This window comes from Kogia breviceps, chromosome 16 (assembly GCF_026419965.1).
Source record: "Kogia breviceps isolate mKogBre1 chromosome 16, mKogBre1 haplotype 1, whole genome shotgun sequence".
Taxonomy (NCBI): Eukaryota; Metazoa; Chordata; class Mammalia; order Artiodactyla; family Physeteridae; genus Kogia; species Kogia breviceps.
This window is the reverse complement of record NC_081325.1, coordinates 53,008,383-53,022,259: the sequence shown is the minus strand read 5'-3', so window position 1 is coordinate 53,022,259 and position 13,877 is coordinate 53,008,383. Positions and strand designations below refer to the sequence as shown.

General features: G+C 52.0%; 1 protein-coding gene across 1 annotated transcript; it reads left to right on the top strand.

Annotated features, from left to right (window-relative positions):
* The first annotated feature begins 7,515 nt into the window (after nucleotides 1–7,515).
* Nucleotides 7,516–9,581, top strand: POU4F1 (POU class 4 homeobox 1). The gene is made up of 2 exons (XM_059042371.2): nucleotides 7,516–7,751; nucleotides 8,430–9,581. Exons 1-2 carry the CDS (start codon nucleotides 7,629–7,631, stop codon nucleotides 9,579–9,581), a joined length of 1,275 nt encoding a protein of 424 aa, XP_058898354.1. The 5' UTR covers nucleotides 7,516–7,628.
* Nucleotides 9,582–13,877: the final 4,296 nt, after the last annotated feature.

Genomic DNA, 13,877 nt, shown 5'->3' with positions numbered 1-13,877 from the left:
AGTTCGGTCTTGATTCTTAAGATGTTTCAGGAACCTGTCTCTATATACTTGAATGGTTTTCAATTCAAAGTGTAATACGTGCACTAGACTTTTCCCCCCTCACTTTTGTACCTGTGAATGATATTTGTAGAGAACAATTTAGTTTCATGGAGTGTGGCCTATTTAGAAGGGTTTCCCAAGGCCTCATAAGAAGGTCTTTCATACCTACTGGCGGGAGTCCTACAAGTCTTTGCCTATCATGATGTAACCCGATCCTTTTAATAATACTTGGCAGAGAGAAAACCTTTTAAGCAGTGAACTCAGAGTGCATAGTGAACATTTATTGCCTAATTCTCGGAACCCCACTCTGAGAGAGGAAGCTGCAGCTTTCTTTTAAGAACCCATCTGAAGCTTCGGCTTGGATGGTCTTCAGTTTGACATGACAGAGGCAGCCTAGAATAAGTTCGATTGAAGCTCCATTTCTTGAATCAAGGTAGATTTCTAGGTCTGCTTTGTCTTAACAGGGAGCAGACCCCCTCTAATAAATGTTAGTTGCATTAACCAAATGTGTAGAAGTGTGCGCCTAGTGTGACACATAATTGGGGGATGTGAACATCCATTTCCCATAGGGCAAAGATTTGACTTAGGCATTTACTGAGACTTTCTGTGAGGAAGGAGGACCTAGTTCTGGACCATTTTAATTCTTATAACACTGGTGAGTAGAAAAGTCTGTATTGGGGATAGCGTGGAGCAGAAAGGAAACCAGGCTGCTTCACGGAAGTGCTATTTTTATTGGGTCTTTAAGGATGAATAAGAGTTTGATGCGGAAGAGGACATCTCTTCTGCGCCTGTGTCCGCTCTCCTGCAAGGGGGTGCCTATTCATCAGATGTCTGAGAGGTGCTGAAGGGACCATTCCCTAACATCAGGGCTCCTGATTGAAAAGGTTTCCCGATTGCCCCAGCCTGAGCTGGCAAGTTTGGCTTTGGTCCGCCTCCTCTCTCCGAGCATCCCCTGAGACCCTAGGCTCAGCCTCGCCGCCAGGACCGGCGGCCTGCTGGCGAGACTGTGATTCCCAGAAGACTAGAAGGCTCAGGAGGTGGCAGGGCTGGCCCATCATCTGTCCATTAAGCCAAGGCTTGGAGCTCCGAGGACCGGAAGGCGCGACCTCGCTTCACCCACTGGGTCGTCTTTGTGCTGGGGTGGGGAGGTGAGGTCTGGCCCGCCCGCCTCGGCTGCGATCCCGCTTTCCTTCCTCTGATTCCGGCGAACCCCTCCTTCCCGGATTCTCGAAGCCAGTGCCGCTCCCCCTTCTCCCGGGAGGACAGATCTGCCGGTGCCCCTCTGGTCGGAGTTTCCCCGCGCTCTTGACGGTGCTCTCAGCTGCTCCCGCCAGGGCCCCGCCCAAAGAAAGGGCCAGCTCTGCGGTTTCCTTTCGTTTTATTACTACTCGCGAAACCTGGCGATTAAGACGCGAAACCAACAAAGAGTTTTCTTTCCACCTTAACCTTGCACACAATCCTTTAACAAATTAATTAATCCTAATGAATTAACACTTCATTTATTTAAACGTGCTACAGTCCATGAATTAAATTTTCATGCAGTGATTAAAGGCTGTTAAAATATGCATGATTTCGTTAAAATTTTATAATAAATCAGGGCAATGTGTTACATGACAAGGCAACTATTTCCCAGTCCCTCGCAAGGGGCTTTGATTTGTGCAGGCGGCGGGGAGGAGGGGCGGCTGGCGGCGGCGCCTGCGAGCTTCGGAGCCGGGCGACAGGACCCAGCTCCGCACTTCGGCGTGTGGACTCGAGGCTTCGCGCCTTCCTCGGGGCGTCTGGACCCTCCTGGGGATCCCGCTCCTGCAGGCCGAGCCGAGCCTGCGGAGGGTGACGGGCGCTCGCCTCTCGGTTCCCGGAACTGCGCTCGCGGGGGCCTGGGGGTCCTCTGCGGTCCTTGGGCGCCAGCGGAGCTGCCTCCCACCAACGCGCGCGTGTGGCCGGGTGGGAGCGGCGGGCCCGCGGCTCCCCGGGGAGAGGAAGGCGACACAACTTCCCTCTCGTCGCGTGGGGTCAGGGGCGGACGTGTCTGCTGTAGAGTTGGTTTGTTCGTTGTTGTTCGTAACCAGGAGACCTCGAAGCCCCTTCTCTGACCAGCGCGTTCTCCCTTTCTGGAAGGGGCCTGGGCGGGGCGGGAGCAGCTCTGCTTCCCTTGGGACCTAAACCACTGGGGCCGGTGGCCAAGCATAGCGGTCCAGCATTGTCACTTGGACAGTGAAACTTGTTCTGGCAACTAGCGGGCGAGGGAGGCCGTGCCCCTGTTAGGACGGAGACGTAGTCCTACATCATCCCTAGGGCTTTCACAAGGTAGGTGGGTTTAAGTCCACCGAGGGATTAGGGTGGAGATTTTATATATATATATAATATATATAAAAATATATATTATATATATAATATATATATACACCTAGATCTCTACAGATGTAACGCCAAGAGAGATAATGACCGGCAGTGAACTTTACTGCCGTATCATTCGGACCCAAGTGTGTGTATCAGGGACATCTCGGAGTGGGGTGCTCGACATCCAGGAAAATGTTCCCAACGGAAGTGGCATTTGAATTAAATGGCCAGAAGAACGAAAACACTGGGTTTTCCAGCGGCGTACTCGAGAACCTCCTCCGCAGATCCCAGCTGGGAGCCTCACAGGAGCTGATCACCACCGGCCTCAATAACTCACCCACCCCGGCCTTTGGGACCGAGGGAGCCAAGCGGCCGCGGGTGCGGGCAGAGCGGGGTAGAAAGGAAGGACAGTGGCCTGTGGGAAATCTCCCAGCTCTCGCCAACGAGAGCGCGGCTGTGAACTCGCGCCTTGGGCTGAGCGGTGGCACAGGGCAGGGCGACCTCCCAGGACGGCTTTAAGGGCTGGGCGGGCGAGGAGCCCAGTGCCCACACTTCGGGAGGGACGGGACCGGAATGTGCAAGGGTCAGTGCTTAGAGAGACCCAGGAGCAAAGCGGCCCAGGTTTGACGCTGGCAAGGCCGCCAGGAGGGGAAGCGAAAGCAGGGCACTAGTCCCTCCTCTGTCCCACCCTTCGGACAGAGGGTGTCTGAGCGGAAGGGAGCCGGACCTCCCAAGTGCCGCCCCTCTTCCGAGAACCGACATTCCCCCCCGCCCCCCTCCCAAGTCTAGGCCTCCTAGTCCTCTGCTGGCCAGTTCATTCCCACCGCTTGAAACAACCCAAGCGGCCTCGGAAGCCGGCCGGCTCTAGGCTCTGGCGACTTCCACCGCGCAGGGCGCTGGCTGCGCGGTGAACGGGCCGAGTTTCTGGGCGGCAGCCGGGAGGAAACGTGGCGGCGCGCATCTGCGAGGAGCGGAGCTCCGTCTTGGGCCGCCCGGGTTTGCATGTTGTTCCAGATCCCCGCGTTTGGGCAAAAACGTGAGGCCCGATCCCCTTCTCCTGTACGCGCACAATCTCCATTCACTTCAGTGCACATTCCTCAGGACCACCGCTCCCCCCCTCCCCCGTCCCCCGGCGTCCCCGAATGCGGATAAATAAATCGGGTTCAAGCCCAGAGGTGGGGCTGGGGAGAGGGAGGCGTGCAGGTAGGGGCTGCTGTGTCCAAAGCTAACTTTGCCCGCGCCGCTTCGGAAGAAGAAAGGCTGCCCAGCCAGTGGCAGCTGTGGAGGGGGCGGGGTGCTTAAAGGCGAGCAGCAGTCACCCCCAGCCGGTCCCGCCCTTGCGCTGCGCCTCTCCCGCGGGTCTTCACTCCAGCCTACCAACGTCTGCTCCCTAAGCCCGGGAAAGAGGCGCTGCGAAAGGAAATGTGAAGTGGGGCCTGCCAACGAAGGAGGAGAAAATTAATTAATGAGGGAAAGAAATGTGTTTCTGATCCAGATGATAGACTCCCTATCCCTGGGGGCGGAAATTCCTTGGAAATCAATAGCTGTGCATTCATTATCTCCCTCTTGATAAAATGCAAAGCTATGAGATCGGGTGAGGAGGGAATCTGTGTTGGTCATTAAACAGGAAGGAAGAAAAAAAGAAAAAAACAAACCCCAACCTGCCCAGGATTCTATGCCAAGCAAGGCTCAGACCCCACGTGGGCATCACTAGCTCTGGCAGGGGCCATCTAGTTACTGCACTTGCCACACCCGGAAAACAAAGCAGTGACATTGATGGACTGAGCCCCAGTCCACCACCCTTCCCTTTCACTGCCCTGGGGAGAGTAGGGAAAGGCTTGATAAGGTCCAAGGAAGTACCGGCAGATCTACCACCGTGTCCCACTCTCTAGCCTGGGGCTGAGGCCCAGCAGGGATGTGACAGGATAATTCTCCAAGCATCATCCCCTACCCCACCCGGTATTTCTATACAATTCCCTCTCATCGCACCTGTCACACCTGTACCATAAAACACCCCCTTTACCTGTAGCTACCCCATTCTCATAGACTGCCACCGTCCGAAGGCAGATGCCTGTATTTTATACCTCATTTTATCTCCAGTGTCTTGCCCTGGCCCAGACTGGTGCTCAGCAAGCATTTGAGGAAGGAAGGTAGGGTAGAAAGTAAACGAGGGAAGGATGAGATAAATGACTTTGGAAAAATTGCTGGCTGGAATCAAGATAGACAGCTCTGCGTGGGGACAGCACGCCCTTCTGTTCCAATCTGCATCTCCTTTTCAGGGAGAGAGGAGACCCCTTCGGTGATCTTCCTGCTTACCCCCCACTCCCCATTGGTCCTGGCTTGCTGAACTCTCTTTGTGTTTTTCTCCCGGCCCTCGCCGTCTGCCGTCTCTTCCTTCCTACACACGTGTATTGTTCTATGGGGTATTTTCACCCTGTGACAAGCACCCTTCCTAAGTGCCAGGGTGGACACAGATGTGCCCTAAATGGGCTTCCAATCCATTAGTGGGGTGAGGGGGGGTAGTGAGATGGGAATTGTACCCAGGGCCCTATTTCTAGCCCTGGGGGAAAGTGAGACATTCTGAGCAAAGGTCTGAGCCCACCCTAAGCTGGGCAGGGACTCTGCTTGTCCAAAAAGAAGTGAGCTAGGAGAGGAGTATGGACAAGGTGGTGAAGTCTTGACCTCAGGCCAGGGACCTCCCCGCTGGGTTAATTGGCGCTCTCTCAGTGTTGGAGGGTAAACCGAGATGGGCTTCGGGTACTCAGGGGCTCACCTCTCTCTCTGTCTCAGAGTCCATGTGGCCCCCAAACTGTGCTATTTGCGTTTGTTTCCCCTGCACTCTTTGGGGTCCCTAAAAGCCAGCGTTTCCCTGGGGGGAGGGGAAGACAGGATCTAGGCGCTCATCCTCTGCGGGGCCCTTCCTTCCCCCCAACCCCGAACCCCCGACCCCCTAACGCAGGCGAGCTCAGGGAACCGCCGCGGTGGGTGTCAGGAAGGATTAAGTTAAGCCTGGACACCCGGTGCGACGACTACCGTAGGACTCATTCGCTCCCTCCAGCGATGTCCTGCACGTGGTCCATTCCCCGTAGAGATAAAGTTGCACTTAGCACTCCCGAGGGACCGCGTAATGGATGGAAACGAGGCTCCTTCTCACACTAGCAAGTGAACATCCTTCTTAACTCCCCTCTCGGGCTGCAAGGGGGTCGGGGGAGGGGGAAAGGTAGAGAGAAAAGAAAAGACAGAAAGAAAAAAGAAAAAAAAAAAGCCGTGGTGACGCCTCTGGGCTCTTCTTGGAATTTGAGTAGGGAGCATGTCAGCTAAATACGCACGCGTTTATCCAAAGAAAAGATTCAAGCGAACGCAAATTTAGGTTTATAGAAATGAGATCTAATCTTTGGCGGAAATACAGACCTCCTTGTTGTGGGAGAGACCAGAAAGATTATTTATCTGATCTCTGCCTCCCATAAGCAGCCCCTTGCAGTTCTCCAGCTCTCTCGCTGCAGATGTGATAACATCTGGGCTGTTATCACCCCGGGCAAGGGCTGAGTCCCTGGGGACTCGGGCACCTGAACTATGGTTCCCCGGGAAGCCCTTGATCTGCCTGCCACATAAGGGCCACATAGCAGGTTGGCTAATTGATTTATTCTTCTTACGTTTTGATTTCACAATAAGAAAAAATAAATAAATAAAGGCTGGACGAGAGCTTGGGCCCCGTTCTTTTAAGTTGGTTTGAATTAATATTTTAATCACGCTTTCCTATAAATTGGCTTGATTCTGTTCCCTACTGAAGAAAAAAATGTGTGTGTGTATATATACACATCTATACATCTGTCTGTGTATCTGTATCTTGGGGTCGGGGGGGCGGGTGGTGGGCAAACAAGCCAAAACGATGGAAGGGAAAATAAAGTTCTCTTCAACATCTTATTCCCTTTTCTCTGAAGCTACTTCCTTTTCCTGGAGTTTCCAACATAAAGTGTGTGTGTGTGTGTGTGTGTGTGTGTGTGTGTATGTGTGTGTGTGTACGCTGAAGAGAGCTAAGGATCCCAGCTACACCCTGTTAACTATTTTTCCTTTTGATTACAAGAAGCCTCAGATCATCCGGAGCTCGTTTGAAATGTGGGTTTGTACACGGTTAAAGGAGACAAACAATAAGAGAAATGCACAACTTCATTTCAACAACCAGCCGTTCCCTAGTAGAAAGCACACGCTCCTTGTGGCTCCTAAGTGGCTGTCACTGTCGGTGCCTGACACACTTATAGTCACAACAACAACAACAACAACAACAAAGTATGCGGAGGAAATTAAATCATATGGAAATCAATAGCATCTGACTGCTTCAAACAAATGTCTGTCACCGCGATTATTCATTCTCCAGGAACCTATTTATAAACCATGAAAGAAACAGGTTCTTGCCGCAAAAGACAGCACCTTCTGCATTTCTGTGTTATTTATACTGCATACGGAAGAATGCGCGGGCATAATTTAACATACAAATGCCCAGCTGTATACATTATATAACAGCTTGTTAGACGTCCCGGAGAGGAGGTGTGCCTAAGTAATGCGCATATATTCAGGGCTTGCGATCAGGGTGAGGGTGTGGAGGAGGGAGGGAAACCACCCAGGGGCTGGCGAGCATCTTGTCTTTCTCCCCCTAAAAGGTGCCTACCCTCAGACAGACAATAGCTGGCCCTTTTGATCTTTCCAGACCCGCGATGGGAAAGGTGAGAAGTGCAGTGCGCATGTCCGGGTAGCTACAGGTGCATCACCTGCGCTGTCCTTGCTGGTGGTCACTATAAGAGCGGCTCCCACGCGCGGGTCGCGGCCGGGAGAGCGCGCGCGCGCGCGCGCGCGCAGACGCACGGTGCCGCCGAGAGGGAGAGCGCGCGTCAGATAGACGGAGACAGCTGATGCCTGTCAGCGCGGTGGGCCCGCGAGCTCTCGCGATAGCTTCCCGGACCGGCCGCGAGAATTGGGGCTCAGGTGTAAGAGGAGTGCATCCCGTCGGCGCACGGGGCTAGAGCTCTCGGAGAAGTGGGATCGCGAGGCCGGTGCGCGGCGGTCTGCGCGGTCAAAGGAGCGCCGGGCAGCGGCGGCGGCAGCAGAAGCAGCAGCGGCCCTCGGCGCGTCCGCCGCCTCCGCGCCGCCAGCCTCCGCGGCTGCAGCCTCCGAAGGGAGGCCGGGGGAGCCGGCGTGCGCACTTTCCCGCGGACTTTCGGAGTGTTTGTGGATTTACATGCCAAGCCATCAAGATGATGTCCATGAACAGCAAGCAGCCTCACTTTGCCATGCATCCCACCCTCCCTGAGCACAAGTACCCGTCGCTGCACTCCAGCTCCGAGGCCATCCGGCGGGCCTGCCTGCCCACGCCGCCGGTAAGCGCCCCATGCCCGCGGACCCGGCCCGCGCGCCCGCCCCCTCCCCGTCTCCGAGACGCTGCATGTCGGGTGCTGATGTGTGTACAGGTCCCGGTGCGGGGATTTGCGGGCAGGGAGTTTTAGAAGAGTCCGGCTGCGAGGCAGGCTTTGTACGGTGGCGCTTAGTGTCGTGTTCCCGTCGCCTCTGCCTCGGTGTCGGGCGCCAGCGATCGGAGTGGGGAGCGCTGGGGCCATGAGTTTCGACTTCCCTCCACTCTTTCCTGTTAATTTCATGCCTTGGAAAGGCGTTCTCTGTGCGTGTTCGGGTGCGTGACCCGGGTCCCCAGCTGCGAGTTACATCTGCACTTCTTCTTCTTTCCCCCTCCTTTCCCGTCTCCCACGCCCGTCCCCGGAATGTGTTCCTGTGTCCCCCTCTCCTCCGCATCTGCCCCTCTCCTCACACTCCCGTACCTTCTCATCTGACCCCCTGTCTCGTCCCCAATGTGTCCCTGTTCTGTCTTTCCCGGTCTCCACTATCCCCACCCTCGTCGTTATTATTTTGCTTGCTTTGTGTTTGCCTTTTGCTTGTCGTGCTTTCCGGCTTGTGTGTGGTTGTTCTGTGTTTTTGCTTTTTTTGGTTTTGTGGGTTTTTTTTTTTTTTTTTTTTTTTTTTGGTTTGGTTTGTGTCGCCTGCAGCTGCAGAGCAACCTCTTCGCCAGCCTAGACGAAACGCTGCTGGCGCGGGCCGAGGCGCTGGCGGCGGTGGACATCGCCGTGTCCCAGGGCAAGAGCCACCCGTTCAAGCCGGACGCCACGTACCACACGATGAACAGCGTGCCATGCACGTCCACGTCCACCGTGCCGCTGGCGCATCACCACCACCACCACCATCACCACCAGGCGCTCGAGCCCGGTGACCTGCTGGACCACATCTCGTCGCCCTCGCTCGCGCTCATGGCCGGCGCGGGCGGCGCGGGCGCGGCGGGCGGCGGCGGCGGCGCCCACGACGGCCCGGGGGGCGGCGGCGGCCCGGGGGGCGGCGGCGGCCCAGGCGGTGGCGGCCCCGGGGGCGGCGGCGGCCCGGGCGGCGGCGGCCCGGGGGGCGGTGGTGGGGGCCCGGGCGGCGGGCTGCTGGGCGGCTCGGCGCATCCTCATCCGCACATGCACGGCCTGGGCCACCTGTCGCACCCGGCGGCGGCGGCCGCCATGAACATGCCGTCGGGGCTGCCGCACCCCGGGCTGGTGGCGGCAGCGGCGCACCACGGCGCGGCGGCGGCGGCGGCTGCGGCGGCGGCGGCCGGGCAGGTGGCGGCGGCGTCGGCGGCGGCGGCCGTGGTGGGCGCGGCGGGCCTGGCGTCCATCTGCGACTCGGACACGGACCCGCGCGAGCTCGAGGCGTTCGCCGAGCGCTTCAAGCAGCGGCGCATCAAGCTGGGTGTGACGCAGGCCGACGTGGGCTCGGCGCTGGCCAACCTCAAGATCCCGGGCGTGGGCTCGCTCAGCCAGAGCACCATCTGCAGGTTCGAGTCGCTCACGCTCTCGCACAACAACATGATCGCGCTCAAGCCCATCCTGCAGGCGTGGCTGGAGGAAGCCGAGGGCGCACAGCGCGAGAAAATGAACAAGCCCGAGCTCTTCAACGGTGGCGAGAAGAAGCGCAAGCGGACTTCCATCGCCGCGCCCGAGAAGCGCTCGCTCGAGGCCTACTTCGCCGTACAGCCCCGGCCCTCGTCCGAGAAGATCGCCGCCATCGCCGAGAAACTGGACCTCAAAAAGAACGTGGTGCGGGTGTGGTTTTGCAACCAGAGACAGAAGCAGAAGCGGATGAAATTCTCCGCCACTTACTGAGGGGGATGGGAGGTGTACCGGGCGGGGCAGAGCGGGGAGCCGAAGGGGCATTTCGGGGGGCTTTCCCCGGGCCTGTTTCCCCCCAGATTTAGTGTCCGTTGTCCTGCTTGCATTTGGGGAGTCCCTCCTCGAGCGCTCGCCTCCACCTCGTCTCTGCTCTCCCTGCCCTTATCCTCCCCAGCCTGGAGGACTTGGGTGCCGGGTGTGGACACCGGAGAGAAGGGCAGGGGGGAGACGAGGGGGCGTTTGTGAGAGTGTGGAGTCGGGGGGAAGGAAAGCGGAGACTGGAGGAGGGGTTCTGAGGAGCAGGATGGCTCTGGGGGTGAGGGTGGGGGGAGACTCGGGAAGGGTAGGGAAACTGTTTTTGACCAGAGACACTTATCGAAATCAACTGGGGACCAAGGAGCTATGTACAAAAAAAACCTACCAACCACCAAAAACTAGACAAATAAAGACAAACGAAAACAAAACAGAACAAAAGCAAAGAAAAAAATGCTTTAGAAATTTAACTCCGGAGAGTCGTGTTCTGCAGCTTCATCCCCCCCGCCCCAAGGAAGAGAAAAAAGAGCACCACATTATTACTATCGCCCAGCCCTACACACAGGAACTGAGTCAAAGACCGAACACCAGACGAACCGGAAGGTGAAATTCTGGATAGCAAAGCTAGTTGTTCTGTTTTTATGTTTAATTTAATCCTTCCTCTAAGTCTCACCCACACCCCATCCAAGTCCTCTTTGATTTATTTCCTCTTTTCCAATGAGACTCCGATGGTTGCTCTCCATTGCCAGAAAGTGAGTAGGGGCACAGCTTGAAAGGGGCGGTGGGTGTCTACTTGTTTAGGTGAAGTCCAAGTTTTCCAGTGACCCAGCCTATACTCCTGTGGCCTGATAGGTCAGATGGGGGTCTTTAGGGAGAGAGAGGCATAGTCTTAGGGCTAATAAGCAGAATTTAGAGGCTCCGAAATAAATATTTTATTCTAGGAAAATAGAACAGTTTTAACCAGTTTTTTACTCTTTCCATTTTTGCTCTTATTTCTAAGATCTAGAAAACAGGCCATTTCAAAATAAGCTCCCCCCCGACTCATATAACTTGCTTGCCCTTTCATTTATTTTTCTGAGTGGCTTATTTTAAACTACTTTTTTCCCCCTGTTGATTCAAATAGATTGATGGGGGTGGCAGACAGTAGGAGAGATACGCTGTCCCATTTTCTCCACAGAACAGGACCCATCTTGCTCTTCTAAGTCCCCTTTCTTCTCCCTTGGAGAACATGAAATCATTGAAATATTGAGAAGTTTCTGCTTTCACTTGGCGCAGGACTTGGCTATGAGAAAATCAACTAAATCCAAGATGAGAGGAAGACAGGTTTAAAGCCCTCCATTTATTTCAAAAGGGTCTGCATGTTGGGAGTGGGGGGAAGCAGAACTGTTTCATTATTATTATTATTAAATTATTATTATTATTATCCAAAAGTAATTTATTGCTGGGGATAAATGTTGGGTAGCAAGAACTTTAATTTGCACTATCAGTCTCCCAAATAGAAAATCATGTATAGTATTTCATAGTAATAATCAAGGTACTTTATGAACTACTGATAGATTAAAAAAAGAGAGAAAAAAATTGAAGGTGGTTAGGTAAAATGCCTGCTTGGTGCACAAGACACTCTTTTGATCTCGGGTGGAGATGGTTTATTACCATCCTTTAATACGAACTAAAAAATTGAAAACAGAACAGATGAGAAAAGAAAAAACCTGCCATTTAACAAGACTGAAATCATGCATGATCTGAAAGGTGCAGAAAGAAACACAACTAGGTCTCACTCTGGTTAGGCATTATTTATTTAATTACATTGTATATCATTGTTTGCAGCGCAAACATTCTATGCATTTGAAACTGAGCACTAAACTGGGCTAGCTTTCTGATAGACCGTTTTGTGGATAGTGTGATTTCACAGTCTACTGCCTGTTTTCACCGAAAACACAACTTTCTTGTCATATTCTTGTATTTAGAGGAAAAGGAAAAAAAGGAAGATTACTGTAAATATTTTCTTTAATGCACACACTCACACAGTGGTTACGAACTGCCGGTGTTAATCCTGAAATGCCTCACGGATTGATCTACCTGTCCATGTATGTCTGCTGAGCTTTTTCCTTGGTTATGTCTTTGCTCTATTATCTTTCCTTCCTCCCCACTTCTATCAGAACCACTTCTGTGCGCCAAAATACAACAGGGGGATATGTCCCAGTACACTTACAAATAAAACATAACTGAAAGAAGAGCAGTTTTTATGATTTGGGTGCATTTTTGTGTTTATACTGGGCCAAAGTCCTGGGAGAGCCGGTCAACAAATGAGACTCAATTCAACCAAAAATACAGGGAAGGGGAGGATGTTGAAAGGGAGGTGAAAAGAGGGGAAAGGATGAGAATGATGTATTTTTCTGCTGAATCAGAATTCACTTTCAGATAACTCATGTGAAAGCGGTGCTCTGAATAAAATGAATTCTCTATTAGTTGCCTGTGTTTATCAAAGTTTTCTTTTTTTTTAACTGCAGAAACCCTTCAAGCACAGCCCTTGCTTCAGAGTGGTGGAAGGTAATAAATAACCACGCACTCTCAAAATATTTAAATCAAGGTTCGGTGCAGAGGCATTTGGAGGTTTGTATGCGTTGTTCTAGCCTAAAAACGTTTCTAAGAAAACGTTGTAACTAAATGACTTTTATTTGGAGGTTAACAAAAACCATCCACTGATCTGTCCAGCCACGGTGTCAAATGCCTCTGTTCATTTGGAACTTTAGTGTGCCACCTACTGCTCCAGAGGGACCAGAGATTCTCTGTTGGTGACCCGGGACTAGATCAGATGCCAAATGTAAAAAGTTTCTTAATAGCTGGGATTATATCTTCTGAAGTTATCCTACTTTAGCCAAATCTTTTTAATTTCACCGGCAAATCTGTGAAACAAAATGCTTGATGTTCAAAAAAGAAGAGTACATTTTAAAAGCTGTGATTTTAAACAATTGTTAATGTTTAAAAAAAAGCACTAGAGGTATTTTTAAAATAGATCTCTTCCATCAAAATTGATTTGTTTCTGTTGTTATTAACTTGAAATGTCAAAGTTTTAAATAAAATACATTTGTTTAAAAAAATACCCACGTTATTTTATAGAAAAGTATGACCGGATTTCATTGTTGGAGAACCAGGAATGAACAAATAAACAGATTTACAAAGGCTGTTTTTTTTAAAAAAAAAAATCTGCCCCGAATGGAAATGTTGCAGGCAAATATATTTGTATTATATAATGATGACTAATGTATGTAATAAGAACCTAAGCATTTGTTTTGTATTAAGTAAAATCCTTACCAAATAAAGACAATACTATGTTAATAAAACATTATGAAAATACATGCTTTGCAGAGTTTCCTATTTCACGTAGTAGGAAGCTGTGCAAAACAAAACAGGAAATGCCTTGCTATCTAGTGACTGAATCTGTGTACTGCCTGAAGGAATATTAAGACTATTCTAAGATACCTTTAACTGTCAATTCATGAAAAAACAAATAAACAAGCTAACAAACGTCCTCCTGGAGAGAGTGCTAAGGCTTGCTACTCAGTGGTAGTTAACCTTTCAAAGTTTTCTGATTCTGAAGAACGGAACTTCAAGTGAATTCTGGCACTAGTCAGTGGGTGGAAATAGCGTGGCTCTGGTCCTTTTAAATAATCTCAAAATAAGTTGGAGTGGGAAAATTGTGCTCTGTTTGCATTTCAGCTTCTCAGGAAATGCAGGCGGTGGTGGAGTAGGAAAGGCAAAAGAAAAGTAAGCATAAAATGCATCTACCACGTTTAAGCCACCCATTCGTTTTAAATTTTCTCTTTTCCCCAGTCCTAGCTCCGGGTCCCGCTACTTCTGTAGGTCTAGGAAATGATGTCCTCAAGACGCTTCAACTAACTTCTTAATAGATTTTTGTTTAATGCGTGTTCTGAAATTGCTCTCAACTTCGATTACACCCTCATAAATAAACCGTAGGCACCCACTGCCGTGATTGTACCGACTTTTAATTTCTTGTGGCATTAAGATGACTTCGGTTCCGTTCCTACACTTGGCCGCGCCAAGAGAGGACAGGGCGCCCTGGGCCGAGGACTCACCTGGCCAGCTCCCGCCCTCAGCCCCTTGCCTCGTCTCCCCGGTCTTTCCGCCAACCTTGCCTGAAGCATCCGTACCCCATCTTTCACTTGGATGGGCTTTCATAGTCGAATCCGTGAGGTAGGAATTGTGACTTCTGACCTGGCTAAAAGCAGCGTTCCC